We start from the raw sequence: 17821 nt of genomic DNA, 5'->3' as shown, positions 1-17821 counted from the left end.
AGGGCATATTTTGGGGCCAAAATTATGACTTTAGATACGACTCGTAGATAAGTCGAGGATAAAACATAGGGGCATGCAACAAAGGAGGTTTACTGTCTTCATACAGAAATGTATTGAAAGGCAATGAGGGAATGACCCAAGCTGCCTCATGATTTGATTTGGGTCCAATTGACAGATAATGATAGATGCGCTTGCGCAAGCCATTGCTCCTTCAGCAGTCAGGAGCAGCGAAACCAAACCACAGCGGTGTGTTTACTTGTGACATGTCAACCAGGAACTGGGACTTGACTCTTGCCCTCAATCACATGTCAAAAACAAACCATAGTGTATGTTTCTCTGGTTAGTCAGAGAGGGCTCTGGTCGAAGTTCCTGGTTTGCATGCTGTCATAATGAAATCACAGATGGCGGTTCTATGGCTTTCCTCCCCAGCTGCTTCTTCTTCTTGCAGTTGTTGAGCAGGAATGGTCTGGCAGCATGTGTCTCCACAATGGCTTATTGTGAAATCTCAAGGTGCTTCTACTTTGCGGTTAGGCTTTTGCATTGATGCTTTTATTGATGTTTTTGTGGAGCTTTAGATCTGTATTGCTTTTAAATAGGTTGTCAACCAACAACAACAACAATGTAGGCTTGCATAGGATGTAGCTCTGTCTGCAAACTGTAGCTTGCATTTTTGAGAGCCATGCGCAGAAACATGTGGCCATTGCCTTCCCTTCCCATGTTGGCTTTTCTGTTACTTTCAATCTCTTGTACCCTCACAATTAAATTTAACTAGAATTTGAAGCACAGTGTTACTCAACCAGCGAATCCAAGTTAAATGGAAACTGGTAAGTATTAGCCACTGTTTGCATTTATATATTTAGTGGATTTATTGTATATCCTGCCTTTCTCACAAAATGGGATTCAAGGCGGGTTTAAGTATAGTTAGTGCAGGGATGGACAAGGCATGGAGGAGCCAATTGAGAATATTTTCCCAGGCCTGGCGTACCATTTACAAAATACACTTATAAAATACAAAGCAGCCACCAGTTCTGCATTGGCTTTAATGTGGCATCTGGATTTAATGTGCTTAGTGGGGTAAATGCAAAGAGTTACTCAATAAAAGGTTATTGCAATAAATTGTTGCATTAGTCCTCTGATGTGTGGGCATTGTAGCTATTCATAGCAAGCAGCTTCCTTTTTTAATTAAGCTTTTTGTTAACCTACTGGGTTTTTCTTTTTCTTGAAGGTATATAGTTTGTAGAATCATAGAATGATAGAGTTGGAAGAGACCGCAAGGGCCATCCAGTCCAACCCCCTGCCATGCAGGAACTCTCAATCAAAGCATCCCTGACAGATGGCCATGCAGCCTCTGTTTAAAGACCTCTAAGGAAGGAGACTCCACCACACTCCAAGGGAGTTTGTTCCACTGTCGGATGGCCCTTACTCTCAGGAAGTTCCTCCTAATGTTGAGGTGGAATCTCTTTTGCTGTAGCTTGCATCCATTGTTCCGGGTCCTAGTCTCTGGAGCAGCAGAAAACAAGCTTGCTTCCTCTTCAATATGACATCCCTTCAAGTATTGAAACAGGGTTATCATATCACCTCTTAACCTTCTCTTCACATTTGCAGCTTTGACTCTTGTGGCTTTGATTATTTGCGGTTTTGATGTTCTCTGTAGGAATCTCTAGGTCCTCCAGCGCAACGTTGCCAGAAATTGAGCATAAAGTTGTGCTGGAGAACCTTTATGTTCCTAGAGAAAACACCTTTCTAGGCATTTGTAGGTCCTCCAGTGTGATTCTGTGGTCAATGTCTGGCAGATGTTGACCATAGAGTTGCACTAGAGGATCTGGAGATTCCTAGAAAGGTGTTGTCTCAGGTTTTATTTGCCATTTCCTCACATTCATGGGGGTCCTTCGCCCGTAACCCCAGCGAATGTGGAGGGATCACTGTATTACTTTTAGCAGTCCCTGGTCAACAAACAAATGGAACATTTTCCGTTCTACAAGCACGCGTGGATTGTTAAAGCTGAGCAATTGCCAGATAACATAGGATGAGCACTTCAGGTGATCGGAAAGGCGGTGCGTAAGGAAAATAATTCGTCGCCTTAAATCTGAGAAGCTCTTTGCAGTGTCGAAACGCTTGCGTAAAATGGAGTTATCTCTTCCTCTTGGCTTCCCAGTGAGTGCTCTGTGAAAGCGTGGCCTTGTAAGATCGGCACATTGGCACCTGCTGTTTGTTTTTCCTCTGTGTGAAACCATAATCCCTGCATGTGACGCTAGGACTGTTTACAGCAGCGCTATGGAATCTCCTCCTCCTTCCCCACTACTATAATGTGACTTCTTGCAGCAGGGAGCCACATGGAACTGGATCTTGACCAGCGCATGGTGTGCCCTCACCATGCATCTGAGAACGCGGAGATTGTAACCTTTTCTACAAAGAGTGCAGGAAATCTGAATGTGTGACCAGAGAGGATTTATTCCACGTGAATCTGACTGCAGGAGTCATGGGATAGGAGAGGCTATTATGGGAACCTACCATAATGATGATGGTAGGTTACTGAGGACAGCAGGGGAAGGCCAAGGGGAATCCAGCAGCACAACTACAGCTACTGTATACACTCATGTATAAGTCTAGAAATTTTAGTCAAAAGAAATGACCCCAAAAAACAAAGTCGACTTATCAGTGGGTCAATGTAAGTACTCCACTTTAACTCTTATTTAAAAAGGAACCATCTCCTGGCGAAAGGAAAGAGCGTAATCTGACCTGAAAGTACTGCATTCTCATCCATCTAGCCTTTAGTGTGACCACAAACAGTTATCATGCCTCCTGGAATTTTATAACTTACATCCTTTGCTTCCTAAATTTTACCCTCGACTATCCGCAAGTCATATTAAAATCCATGATTTTGGCCTCAAAACCTACCTTCGACTTGAGGTCAATTTATAGTCCAAGTCTATACAGTGCATTCTTGAGTTTTACTAGCGGTACAGCTGAGTAACCCGCCTGGGTATGGAAATACCCTTGCTCTTCATATACTGATAATCTGATAATTCGCGAGACTTTGGGCGTGCTTCTCTGGAGCCTTGGGTAATCCTTAAAATTATGCCATTGAATCCGAGGAAGGCACCGTTGACTGCAGACTGTCACATTAAGCTAAGCTAGTTAAAGCCGTTCAAGCTGGGGAACAAGCATTTTGAATATATTATACCCCAATTAATGGCATAAAGTGGAGGCCCTAAATTTGGCTATCGTTATTAGAATGGGGATTTCTAAAAGGAGATGTGCATTGAGCTTCTTGGATGTAAATCTGTGCCCGTTTTGTAACAGTAGCAAAGCGACGCGGAGGGTAATGAGTTATAAATGCAGCGATTCTTCGTGCGGGAAACGTTTTATAGAGCTTTCTGAGCACCTTGTTGTTCTTTTATTTCAAACTAGTGAGGCTTCAGTTATAAAAGAAACAGAATGTCACAGTAAATTCCTGTATTAAGGGGAGCAAAACCTTCCAAACCCTTGATTCCTCCCAACCACTGTATTGGTTGTCACATCTTCGAAGAATGATATCTAGTTCCGTCTTACTCTTTTTTGGCGATGTTTTGCAACGTATAGTTTTCGTTGCAGTCTGGCTGTTCAATCTCAAACAGGTCGGGAAATATTCCTGTCTGAAATCCCGAATTACAGCTAGCATTGCAAATGTTGAACTAGCCAGACTAATGGTCTAACTTGGTATTAAGCCAGTTTCGTATACAAATACATAACTTGTCTTTCTTTTCCCCCAGACGTTTCCAGTAGCATCACAAACGTTGCTTCCTCTTATAAACCCGGCCTCTCATTTTCTTCCTGTAAGACTGTGAGAAATGGTTGTGTAATACTTACTACTATTTAAAAAAAACATCAGGAATGTGTTAAAACAAGAATATTTTGGGAAGGCAATATAGTCTGAATACGTTTTAAGTTGATTTCGTACAGCAACAACATTGCCCTAACAGAGTCTTTACAGAAACCTGTAGTTTAATCCCAGCTTTCTAACCACGAAATTACAAGGGATCCTTCAAGATCTTCTTTAATTTCATGTTCTTTGTCTAGTGTTGCATATCGGGGTTTCCCTGCTCCCATGTTGCAATGTATTAACATAACATCTATCTGTTAGGAATGCTCTAACTCTGGATGGAGTTGAATTAGATCACAACTATAAGGCCTTTTTGACTCTGATTCTGCATTACATAGAATCATAGAATCATAGAGTTGGAAGAGACCGCAAGGGCCATCCAGTCCAACCCCATTCTGCCATGCAGGAAATCCAGATCAAAGCATCCCTGACAGATGGCTATCTAGCCTCTGCTTAAAGACCTCCAAGGAAGGAGACTCCACTACACTCCAAGGGAGTTTGTTCCGCTGTCGAACAGCCCTTACTCTCAGGAGGTTCCTCCTAATGCTGAGGTGGGATCTCTTTTCCTGTAGCTTGCATCCATTGATCCAGGTCCTAGTCTCGGGAGCAGCAGAAAACAAGCTTGCTCCCTCCTCAATATGACATCCCTTCAAATATTTAAACAGGGCTATCATATCACCTCTTAACCTTCTCTTCTCCAGGCTAAACATCCCCAGCTCCCTAAGTCGTTCCTCATAGGGCATGGTTTCCAGACCTTTCACCATTTTAGTCGCCCTCTTACCATTTGCTACTATATCAGTGATGCAGTCCGCATGCTTGGGATTCGGGGACCATCTGGCCCTTATTAGAGGCTTTTTCGAACACGGTCTATAATACGTAGAGACTGCTGGTACTTTAGCTGAGTCTTCGGGGTCTTCGTTCCCTAGTAACAGATTTGTAAAAGTTTGGGCCCATGTTAAAATGGTGGATAATTAAAGAATCGGTTTGGAATTTGCTGCTAGAGAGGCCCAGGCTGGCTGCATCTTTCTTTACATCTCGGCTTATCGCTTTGTCTCGTGTGCACACTCTCCGGATAACAAAGAGGAGTTAATGGACAAGGAATGCAGTTTTGCAATGGGCAAGGAATGTAGTCTTCCTCAGTGGTTGAACGAAGAGACTCTAAATTGTTTTGGATTGATTTTATCTCGTACGCTGCCCTGAATGTGATGTAGGGTGGGACGTAAATATTTCAAGCAAGACAGAGTCAGCGTAGTGGAGCGGTTTGAGTGTCGGACTATGACCGGAGAACAGGGTTTGAATCCCCTCTGCCTATACATGATACGAATTTCATGGGCGAGCATAGATTCAACATATTGTCCACAAGTTGATCAGATGCAACAAATCACATTAAACCAACAGGAGTAGAAAAGGCCATGGATTTGGTTGGTCCAAGGACACCTCTAACCCTGCTCATGTAATGCAGAGTTTAGGAACACAGGAATCTGATTATACCAAGAGAGACCATTGGTCCATTAAACCCACATTGATGTTGTAAGATAGAGTCACACCTTGTTCCCACTCCTGAATTTACTGCTTGCACTTAAAGGAAACCACAGTTCTCTTTCAAATCAGGATGTGCAGAAGAAGCATGCAGTGCGGACTGGTAGCGGAAAGGCCATTGCTCCTCATAGGCATGCCTGGCAACGCTCTGCACGTTAATGTTGACCATTGAAGACCTTCTGTTTCACAGAGTTGTTCGACTCTTCCATGGATGAGAAGCTGGAGCCCAACCAGAAAATGGCGTCGGTGACTAAGAACTATGGTCTCCAGTCTCAGCCTGCACAATGAGCCAAGACTTCGATGTGACGTTCTGTCACTACCATTGCATGGGGCCTCCATATAATTTGACAGTGGTATTCCATAGATTTCCATGAGCTGCCCCTGGTGGGAACCTTCAGATAAATGCATCCTTTGGAGCCACTCAACCAAGGCATTGCAGCATTTCTACAGAAGGGTGCAGTAGAGCAATTTGATCCATCTCCGACAAGATGGAGATAAAACTACCATTCCCAAATGGGTGGAGGCTTGTGACCAACCTTGATCTCAGAGAAGTTAATTCTTTCATTCCTTAGAAGAGGTTCAGGATGCCTTTCCCTCTTCTGCAAAGGAGAGTGGTTCACCTCTCTCTTCTGGGACTTGTGCTTTCATGCTGTTCTCCACACTTCTAGTAGACCCTTCCTCTGATTCTTTGTCAAGTTGGACCATTACCAATTTCACATCTTCTCCTTTGGCTGGAACTTTGCTGATTTCACATCTTCTCTTTCAGCCTTTCAACAGTCCCAAGGATTTTTTATGAAACGTTTGGATGTGGTAGAAGCATGGCTAAGGGTCCAGAGAGTCTCCATCTTCCTGTATTTAGATGTCTGGCTGATAGCCTCTCCTCCTTTCTACCAAGCCCTTCAAGATGTCTACCTCACAGGCCTTCCTTCGAGACCTGAGCTTCATGATAAAGAAAAGTCTTTGTTATATCCATTCTGTTGTATCCATTTTATAGGGGCATGGCTGGATTATGTAGAGTCCAAAGAAGCTCTTAAGGAATTGACGCGCCAAGGCCAGATTTGTTGAGGTTCTCCTGGGCCTGATGGTGAAGACCAATGATTGTGATGAGGCCCCTTCAGAAGTGATCCTGAGCAACACAGTCTCATTATGTTCCTACTAACCTTTCTGATCTGTGAGCAGTCAGTTTAACAAGGAGAAGTAAAGTAGTAGTGAACGGACAGGTTACACCGGTCTCTTCCTTGTTCATGATTAAACCAAGACCATTTGGAGCCCCAGGTTTATCTTCTGTGGAAATGCAGTCACTGTGTTAAAGTGGACTTTTTTTTTAAAAGGACCAGTTTGATCAGTTCTGAGAAACAAGCATTTACATTAATTGGACAAAGATAACTAGTTCATTTTCACTTCCCGAAAAGAAACTTCTGGGATATGAGGCCGTGTTTCAGCTTATTGATTTCATTTCTGGTTTGTTACTTGGGTTTTGTAGCTCAGCCTAGGATCGAATGAAGCAGAAATGATCCATGCAAGAAAGAAGAGAACAGCCCAACTTCACAGTGTGTGGTTTCCTGAATTCCTGTATATAATCTCATCAACTATCTTATGTGCTGGTTGTAAGAATGACCCTGTGTCACAGTGTTTTACAGATAAGCCTGGTACAGAAACCCTACTATAGACCCTTGAGATCGGAGGGAGATTAGATGCAGAAAATACTCTTGTACATTACATTATTGTATTACATAATTATATTTTCAGTATTACAAGAATTACATTTCATTATTACTATTACTGCACCCCTGAAAAATATTGGAATTTTTTTTTGGCCCTCAAAATTGCTCAATCCACATTCCTCTGTCGCCACATAGGCAATTCCTCTATGTTTTTGGTTCTTTCTAAGCAAGCATGGTGTTGTTGCTTGAGCCGTTGACCAGGAATCTGGAGACCAGGGTTCAAGTTCTGATTCAGCCATGTCAACCCGACGGGTGACTTTGGTCACGTCACACTCTCTCAGCCTCAGAGGATGGCAATGGCAACCTCTCTTCTGAAGAAACGTGCCAAGAAAACCCCATTATAGGTTCGCCTTAGGGTTGCCATGAGTCAGGGAAGACTTGAAGGCACACAACAACAACAGCAGGCTGTTTTGACCCCAGAAAAAGCTGTTTTCCCCAACAAGAAGGGGAGAACATGGGGAAAGAGGTGTCTGTTAGGTGTCAAGGTGGCTGAGAAAGCCACAAAATGGCTTCCTACACCCCCAGAGGAAAATGCGACCAATGTATAGTGTGACAGAGATGCAAACCCAGTCGTGAGAACGTTAATAATGCAACACAAGAATGTAATTGTACAAATGTCATTGATAGTGTAATAGAGGTAATAATAGAACGTAGTACTGGTAATACTGAATACTTAATTGTGTGATACAGTAGTATAATGTACTACTAGTAATAGTTTAATTGCCACCGTTAGTACTTTCTATATCTAATCTCCCTCTGATTTCGCAGTCTCTAGTGGGGTTTCCGTACCAGACTTCCCTGAAACTCTGGCAGTGATGGCGAACCTATGGCATGCATGCCAGAGGTGGCACTCAGAGCCCTCTCTGTGGGCACATGTGCCATCGCCCCAGCACAGAGTTTGCCAGAGTTTGTTACTAGAAAGCCAGAGGGACATGGCACTTTGCAATAAATAAGTGGGTTTTGGGTTGCAGTTTGGGCACTTGGCCTCTAAAAGGTTCACCATCACTAGGGTTTTTCACAAGAGGGTCACTAAGGGTTCCACAAGAGATCGTAACATGCTTTTTGAATTGTAAATATAATTGAAGATATAGTAATAATTTTAATGTATGGGTTCCCCGAGGCCTGGAAATTATCTTAAGGGTTCTTCCTGAGTAGAAAGGTTGAGGAAGTCTGGCCTGCAGTCCCATTGCAATGTATAAATATTCTGGATACCACTCCGTGCATCTTATGAAATGGTCTGGCGTCTGCAGACGTTCGTGTTATTTTACAAAGCCTTTAAAGTACTCCGTGTTTGCTGCAGCAAACTAACATGACTAACCTTCTGGAAGGCTGAAACGGTGTGTGAGTAATGCTCTTATTTAATTGCAAACTAATATGATTTCATGGTCAGATTGTGTAGGAGATCTTTGAAGCAGTATCAGTGGGACACTTGATTTAAATTAATGATTCAGTCTGCCTTTTTCCGAACGGATTTGAATCAGCGCAGAAACAAAAAAAAAGCAGATTGACTCGCTAATTTAGATCACGTTTCCCATTGATACCGCGCCTGATATTTTCCGTTCGGTCTGCCTTTTTTTTTTAAACTGATTTAAATCGGCATGAATGAAGACAGATTAAATCACTAATTGATCTTGATTTTAATCAATAAACACGGCTCCCGAAGAGATTAGCAGGTCTCGAAAGTACTGCATTTTGATGGGATTATGAGATATTTGATGGAAATAAAACTCCACCTGCCAACAGTTTACCACCTTCTTGTGAGTGATGTTAATGGTGGCACATTGCTTGTGATGTGCATCTTTTCTTTGGCGTTTTGGATTTAGGAAGTATTGCTGAAATATACATCTATGAGGGAAGTATGTTAGCAAAAACAGAGGTCAAGATCTAGCTGTATCTTTCATATCTCAGTGCCAATTCAACTAGGACTTTCTCCTCCTCTGTTGTTCCAGGATTGTGTTTGAGAGCGTTTCTCAGCTCTCTCCAGAGTAACTATTCTGGGTAAGTTTGTAGGATGTTAGTAAGACCATCCATTCTTTGAAAGCTGTAGGATCCAGCTCTGAAATACACGATTCAATCTGTCCAGTGAGTTTTGTGACACTTTAAATACGAGCGTGTTTTATTTGGCAGACGCACTGAACGCTATGGTAGGCTGGGTAGATAAAACATTGTCGAAGTAGCCGCCAAGACCAGTAGCATCTGAGTGACAGAGAAAGGAAGTGCTCTAGCAGAATTAAAAATGAAATGGTAGATTCCAGACGCAGCTTGTATTTTGATAAAGCGACCCATTTTTTTTTTTACGGTGACCTAAAACCTTTCAGCGACTAGTCGAAACGTTCCTAGATGCGTACTTTAATCCTTTGTTTTTCTAATATGGGCACGTGTTTGTTTGCTCGCTGCATAGTGGCAGAACCATGATATTGTGCATGTTTTGGTGTGGATGAGGCCTGGGAGAACGGAAAGAGTGCCTAGAATCATAGAATCATAGAGTTGGAAGAGACCGCAAGGGCCATCCAGTCCAACCCCCTGCCATGCAGGAAATCCAAATCAAAGCATCCCCGACAGATGGCCATCTAGCCTCTGTTTGAAGACCTCTAAGGAAGGAGATTCCACTACACTCCGAGGGAGTTTGTTCCACTGTCCAACAGCCCTTACTGTCAGGAAGTTCTTCCTAATGTTGAGGTGGAATCTCTTTTCCTGGAGCTTGCATCCATTGTTCCGGGTCCTAGTCTCTGGAGCAGCAAAAAACAAGCTTCCTCCCTCCTCAATATGACATCCCTTCAAATATTTAAACAGGGTTATCATATCACCTCTTAACCTTCTTTTCTCCAGGCTAAGCATCCCCAGCTCCCTAAGTCGTTCCTCATAGGGCATGGTTTCCAGACCTTTCACCATTTTAGTCGCCCTCCTTTGGACACGCTCCAGTTTCTCAACATCCTTTTTGAATTGTGGCGCCCAGAACTGGACACAGTATTCCAGGTGGGACCTGACCAAAGCAGAATACAGTGGCACTATTACTTCTCTTGATCTAGACACTATACTTTTATTGATGCAACCTAAATTGTATTGTATATCTTCATGTATAAGTCTAGAAATTTAGGTCCAAAAATTGGACCCAAAAAAACAGAGTAGATTTATCCATGGGTCAATGTAAGTACTGTATCTTAACTCTTATTTACAAGAAGGAACCTGGGGAAAAGCAAGAGTATAATACATGAAGCACTGACCCCCTCTACTCTCTCATCCATCCATTACTAAAGAGTAAGCACAAAGAGTTATGTCTGCTGGAATTTTGTATGTTCTGTTAGGTTGTTTTACTTTGTTTCATCCTTTAGAGCCTTTGCTATATGACCCTAAGTTTTGCACTCGACTTATCCACGAGTCATAGCAAAATCCATAATTTTGGACCCAAAACCTGCGCTCGACTTATATACGGTAGGCATTACTGTAACACAACACAATTCGGGTGCTTTGCATGACTGTTTGGCGATGGCAAAAGTAAAGGTAATGTCCAACTTCAGCACTTGGGTGGCAGGCATCACCTCACAATTTTAAAAGTGCCTTCCTCTCATGCACTTACAGAGGGATAGTGAGCAAGCGTCTATATTCTGGGAGAGAAGAAATCAAGGTTTTAGTTTCAAACAAAGCTTGAGCAAAGTCTCCGGGGGTCCGTGCTCTTTGCAGGTGAAAGTGTTTCAGCTCCCCCATAAAGCTTTGATTTTTCGCCCTCTCCCTTCTTCTTCACTTTTGTGTGTTTTCACTGTAGATACAGTATTTCTCCCCTTCAGTGAGATTTGAAGGGAGCGTGGAAATGGCCTTGTAAAAAAGAAAACCCGCTGCCTTTTAAAGTATCAATGAATACTAATTTTAACTCACTACAAGAGTCTTCTTTTGTACTGATGCTGCTTGTAATCTCTCCTCCGTTCCAATCTTTAAAGAGAGCAAGGATGTGCTAGAAAGACAGGAGTCCTGATCTCTGTGCATCTTTACATCTGGGGTTTCTTGGGAATCCCCTGTTAGGATGGCCCTTGACTTGGATAAACAGAGAGTTCAATGTGCAGTTTCCAGACAACTCTACCCAATATTATACTATTTTAAAAACATATTAATTACATTAAAATGAATCTATATCTGGACCAAAGGTTGGGCTTTCCATGATGAGTTTCCCTGCAAAGCAAAAACCCCAGGGATGCTTTGCAGGAATAATAAACACAAATGCTTATGGTTGCATTTGTAGGGCATGGGAAGAAAGACCACTTGTTTTCGCCTTTTGCTTAAATACACTAAACGTACTGAAGAGTTGCCATTTATTCCCATTGAGCCTTTCCCATTACACTCGTCCCCCGGGTTACGAAATTAATTCGTTCCGGCGCCATTTTCGTAACCCGGGGGACTTTCGTTAGCCGAATCCCCATAGGCGCTAATGGGGAAAAGCCGCGGCTCCGCCGCGGCTCCATTTAAAACAGCGCCGGCTTTTTTTCGCAAGCCGGGGAAACCTTCGTAACCCGGAAATAATTAATTAATTTTTTTTTTTTCGTATCCCGGGATTTTCGTATCGCGGCGCGTTCGTATCCCGGGGTACCAGTGTATATAGGTGGAAGGAGGCTGACACTATGGCCATACCTGTGTGACAGATTTATTCTTCACATTTGTTTGTGTGTTGTGTGCCTTCAAGTCTGACCTATGGCAACCCTATCATGGGGTTTTCTTGGCAAGATTTGTTCAGAAGAGGTTTGCCGTTGCCTTCCCCTGAGGCTGAGAGCATGTAACTTGCCCAAGGTAACTCAGTGGTTTTCTTGGGCCTGGTATAGACTGCCAAAATAAAGCTGCTTGGGGTCTCTTTGGAGGTATGCTGTTTAAATGATGCATGGGTCCTAAGAATCCGGAAGCTGCACCAAAGCTGCACTCCAGTGCTTAGGAATGGAGTGTGGCTTTGGCGCGATCTCCGGACTCTTAGGACCCAGGCATCATTTAAACAGCATACCTCCAAAGAGACCAGAAGCAGCTTTATTTTGGCAGTCTGTAACAGGCCATGGTCGACCTGGGAATCGAACCCTGGTCTCCAGAGTCATAGTCCAACACCTAAACCACTATGCCACACTGGCGCTCCTGGAAATAATCTCCATCATAGAAAACACTCCTGTTTCAGATGATGCTGAGGTTGGGATAGTCTCACCTGACTGGAAGTGGCTCTCTTCACGGTCTCTGGTATCGATCTTTCTCTTCATCTTGGTCCCTCTAACTGGAAATCTGTCACCAAGCTATAGGTCGTTCCCATTTGAAGAAACAAATTGCACTGTTTATACTAACATTTTCCCCTCCATTGGGAACTCTGAGAACATTAAGTAAGAGTTAGGATTGCCAATGAATAATTCCAAGACTCTTCATGAAACTACAATCCTTGGGATCCTTTGACAAAAATCAATGTCAGCTAATTTGGAAGTATATGAATAACATTTTTTACTCTGTAGAGTGGTAGAAATCATGTGTTCCTCCAGCCCTAAACATAATAGCCAGTGGTGAGGAATGCTTGGAGCTATAATCCAACATCATCTGAATGGCTGCATGTTTCTCATCCTAGTAAGATACTCTTTAGATGGTGGTACACCTGAGATTACTTTTTGGTTGAAGGTGGCTCCCGACGTTATATTCTTAACAGTATTAAAAACAAAGGGATGTGCACTTAAGATTACACTAATTCCTCCATATTTGCGGCTCTGATATTCGTGGGTTTGATTATTCATGGATTTGATGAACATGTTCTCCCTAGGAATATTAGGTCCTCCAGTGCAACTCTATGGTCAACTTTAACTAAAAGTTGCACTGAAAGACCTAAAGATTCCTAGGAAGAATACTCTACTAGGCCTTTGTAGCTCCTCCAGCGCAGTTCTATGGTCAGTGTCTGTCAGACGTTGACCACAGAGGACCTAGAGATTCCTAGAGAGAAGACTCTACTAGGCCTTTGTAGCTCCTCCAGCGCAGTTCTATGGTCAGTGTCTGTCAGACGTTGACCACAGAGGACCTAGAGATTCCTAGAGAGAAGACTTTACTAGGCCTTTGTAGCTCCTCCAGCGCAGTTCTATGGTCAGTGTCTGTCAGACGTTGACCACAGAGGACCTAGAGATTCCTAGAGAGAAGACTCTACTAGGCCTTTGTAGCTCCTCCAGCGAAGTTCTATGGTCAGTGTCTGTCAGACGTTGACCACAGAGGACCTAGAGATTCCTAGAGAGAAGACTCTACTAGGCCTTTGTAGCTCCTCCAGCGAAGTTCTATGGTCAGTGTCTGTCGGACGTTGACCACAGAGTTGCACCGGAGGACTTAGAGATTCCTAGAGAGAAGACTCTACTAGGCCTTTGTAGCTCCTCCAGCGAAGTTCTATGGTCAGTGTCTGTCGGACGTTGACCACAGAGTTGCACCGGAGGACCTAGAGATTCCTAGAGAGAAGACTCTACTAGGCCTTTGTAGCTCCTCCAGCGAAGTTCTATGGTCAGTGTCTGTCGGACGTTGACCACAGAGTTGCACCGGAGGACTTAGAGATTCCTAGAGAGAAGACTCTACTAGGCCTTTGTAGCTCCTCCAGCGAAGTTCTATGGTCAGTGTCTGTCGGACGTTGACCACAGAGTTGCACCGGAGGACCTAGAGATTCCTAGAGAGAAGACTCTACTAGGCCTTTGTAGCTCCTCCAGCGAAGTTCTATGGTCAGTGTCTGTCGGACGTTGACCACAGAGTTGCACCGGAGGACTTAGAGATTCCTAGAGAGAAGACTCTACTAGGCCTTTGTAGCTCCTCCAGCGAAGTTCTATGGTCAGTGTCTGTCGGACGTTGACCACAGAGTTGCACCGGAGGACTTAGAGATTCCTAGAGAGAAGACTCTACTAGGCCTTTGTAGCTCCTCCAGCGAAGTTCTATGGTCAGTGTCTGTCGGACGTTGACCACAGAGTTGCACCGGAGGACTTAGAGATTCCTAGAGAGAAGACTCTACTAGGCCTTTGTAGCTCCTCCAGCAAAGTTCTATGGTCAGTGTCTGTCGGACGTTGACCACAGAGTTGCACCAGAGGACCTAGAGGTTCCTAGAGAGAATACTCTACTAGGCCTGTGTAGCTCCTCCAGTGAGTTCTGTGGTCAGTGTCTCTCGGACGTTGGCCACAGAGTTGCACTGGAGGACCTAGAGATTCCTGGAGAGGTGTCCTCTCAGGTAAAAACATGGCGTTTTTGTTATTTGCGTTTTTTCCATATTCACGGGGGTCTTGTGCCCCTAACCCTAGCAAATATGGAGGGACACATGTATTTAGAAATGGGTACCTTATAGGTATGTTTATCAGGAAGCTTGCAGTCCTCTGCGGCGCATGTGAAATGTACGTTCGGAGCTTGGAAATATTATTGTTTTGGGACTCTGGCTTCCAGAATCCCTCACCCGACTGGAAAAATCTCTCATTTAATTTTTCAGTATCTGCATTCATGTGACAGACCTTTTTAATCATGGGTGGAAAGAGCCTGGAATTGTTCAGCGGACCTGTGTTTTCTCCAAATCTAGACATCTCTTTCTCTGCGTTTGTCTGTTGTGTAAGAACCAGGGGACAAATGATATTTTAAATCTTTCAGTCAAATGAGTGTGTATGTGTATGTTGTGGGGGGAGAAGTAATAGGCTGTACAAGTGGATTAAGTGCTGAATGCCTAATTCTTACGTTGACTTAGGGACGGCGAGGAATGAGTGAATTTGTTCGGTTGTGTTTGAGGATTGCCAGGGTTCCTGGGAGTATGTGTTTTGTTAAGTCTCTACAACTTAATTGAAAGGAAAGAGTGTCTTGACTCCTTACCAAAAGACCTTTTGTTTTCCGAAATGCTCATTAGTCATTGGAGATAACAGAGAGTCAACGAACAGATTAATTTTCGGCAGCCTAGTTAAATATACCTTTTCCTTAAGTTTTGCAGCTTTCTGTACTTGAGGCGTTGTTTCGCCGATTTTGCGTTCGCTTGGAATATTTGGAGACGGAAAGACCCAACTCGGTGTCTTAAAACTGTTTTTCTCTTTTAAACATTCAAATTGCATTTTAGATGGCAAGCATTGCAAAACAAACTGCATGGCTTCGGCTGCCATGGTTTTCGTTCCCTAAGGTTGCCTTTGGGATTACATGGATTGCACAGGTGAAAAGGAATAAAAATGGTGGTGTCTCATTTGAGTTGCTTCACTTGGTAAATGGCCTGTGTGGTTGTGTCATTATAATAACATTTTTTATTCATTGTCATTTCATTGAGTTAAGCAGGAGACATTGATGGGCATCAGGAAAGGTGCTTTTGGGCATCCAGGTGCCCATTGGTACCACATCGGGGACACCCGGGACTAATGGATATTAGAGTACTTGGTTGGGTGGGGCAAGGCAAAAGTAATGCACTTTTATTATGCAGGAAGAGCGACTTGGAGATGGAGTCCTATCCTTTCCTTCTTTCCTTCCTTCCTTCCTTTAAACAATATTGAATGAGACCTTTTGTGTATGTACACTTTTGGGCTAATAGCTTGTTTTCCTTCTGCTTTTCCTATAGCGAGCACTTGTCCTGCTCCTTCACCTTCTTCTTACACGGGGACAGCAACGTTTGTACCAGTGTGGAAATAAACCAGCACCAGCCTGTGTACTTTGTCAGCGAAGAGCATCTCACTCTGGCCCAGCAGTCTAACAGCCCTTTTCAAGGTAGGTCTCTTTGTGTGACGGCGTCTGTATCAACCAGTCTATTCTTGGTTACCTCGACTAAAGCTTTGCAAGACGTAAAGCATACTCTATAATGGCTCCATTGCTTTTCCGAAGGGATGAGCCTAGATGGTGGTGCAGAGGGATTCCTGTCCGACTCCTTGGCCACTGGTCTGTGGGCAACCACAGGGTTGTGTTTTGTTGCCTACGCTATTTAACTTATATGTGGCACTACTGGGAGAGAGGCTGGGGCACAGTGCATCAGTATCCTGATGATGCCCAAATCTCTCTGGTATCCAAATCAGTCAAAAGAAGCGGTTTCAGTTCTAAACCAGTCCTATTGTTAGTAATGGATTGGATGAGGGCAAACAGATTGAAGCTTAATTCATGCAAGAAAAAAAAAAGACTCCACATTCTCAGGGTGGATCAGGATAGGGTTTAGAGATAGTAAGTAGCGTTATTTATTATTGCAGTCCACGGACCCATCAGTACAAATTATACAGTATCAAATGGGATGCAATTTAACAAATACAATAACATTGACATACTCAATAAACGCTTTGTAGACACTCTGGCCAATGTCAGGAGTTTTCTCCTCTCTGTGATCTCTAACCTGTTGTTAAGATAATGTGGCTGAAAAATCTTGCAGGTCGCTGCGTAAATGCTGCACCAAAAAGGAAGACGTTCTGCATGACCATAAAATAGATCCTTATCTCATTCCTGGAATGATCCTGAACATACATACATACATACATACATATATATATAAAAGAACTGGTTCCTCTGTATGCATGTTGATAAAAACATGCTCAGCAACTTTTCAGTGGTCTCTTGGCTGCTGTCATTTGTTAAGGAAGGTACCCTTCTTCTTAATATCCAGCAGTTTGTTGCACTTTCAGAGGCCATCCTTCATCATTTACTAGGATTTCCATCTTTTACCCTCTGATCTGTAGCTTTCTGCTTCCATAGATGATACTAATCCTTTAAAAATCCCCCCCAGTTCTCTCTCCTCTGTGTACAAGAATATTGGTACCTATTGCTGCTGCTCTCTTACATGATGAGCTTCTGTGTCAGATGTTTAGATGGATTAATTTCTAGCTGCTGTTATGGTACACTGAGTCTTACGTAACTCACACTGTTTCGGTACACATACATTTTAATGAGGGACAATAAGTCCTTGTCCTGAGATTGACGGCCGAGGGTGGCTCCTTGCTGCAGTGCAGCACAGCACAGCGCAGTCTATCCCGCGAATGAATGCAGGGCGTTTGGTTGTCATGTCTTTGAGCGCTCAGTCTGCTGGCGTTTCAAATTTGTAACGCTGAACCATGTTTTACACCATGTTAAACCTGAGTTGAGAGGCTATTCATAGCACCATGGTGCGCTTGTACATAGGAGTGTTGCATTCATGTTCTCCTTCCTCTTGCATGTGAAGATTGGGAGTCTTCTGACCTCTCTTACTGGTATGTTTGGTTCCTGAAAAATGATCTTCCAAAACCATGGTTTGCCCACAAATTAAGAATGCAAACTATGGACTTTTGTGGGTATTTTGGGCTATGTGGACATGTTATAGAAGAGCTTATTCCTGACGTTTCGCCAGCATCTGTGGCTGGCACCTCCAGAGAAGATGCTGGCGAAACGTCAGGAATAAACTCTTCTAGAACATGGCCACAGAGCCCGAAAAAGCCACAAAACACTATGGATGCTGGCCATGAAAGCCTTCGACTTCACAATGCGAACTATGTATCGTGTTTTGAATAGGGCACGGAGTCCTGTTTTCCAGGGAAGCCCTATGGTTTACTTCAAAACAAGTCAGGAGCTTTGGATTTCGATGCACCAAGAAGAAGAGAACGTGGAGCGTATAAGTCTGCTCCGTTTTGAAATGTATTCAAGCTCCACACCGTTTAAAAAAATTAATCTGAGGCCCTATACAGACAGGCCAAAATAAAGCTGCTTCGAGTCTCTTTGGAGGTCTGGTGTTTCAATGATGCATGCATCCTAAGAGTCTGGAAGCTGC

At 43.4% G+C, this 17821-nt stretch overlaps 1 protein-coding gene across 2 annotated transcripts in view; it reads left to right on the top strand.

Moving 5' to 3' along the window:
- The window catches only part of LOC149301469 (mediator of RNA polymerase II transcription subunit 13-like), a 113076-nt gene that overhangs the window by 49123 nt on the left and 46132 nt on the right, over window positions 1-17821 (top strand). For both annotated transcript variants that reach the window (XM_089484353.1, XM_089484355.1), the window contains exon 5: window positions 15665-15810. In XM_089484353.1, the coding sequence (XP_089340479.1) occupies window positions 15665-15810 (146 nt within the window). The remainder of the gene's footprint in view (window positions 1-15664; window positions 15811-17821) is intronic.

Source organism: Sceloporus occidentalis, unplaced genomic scaffold (assembly GCF_023333645.1).
Source record: "Sceloporus occidentalis isolate IW3139 unplaced genomic scaffold, rSceOcc1.0.p SCAF_21, whole genome shotgun sequence".
NCBI lineage: Eukaryota > Metazoa > Chordata > Lepidosauria > Squamata > Phrynosomatidae > Sceloporus > Sceloporus occidentalis.
The sequence above is the reverse complement of the archived record's forward strand: the minus strand, read 5'-3'. Positions and strand labels throughout refer to the sequence as shown.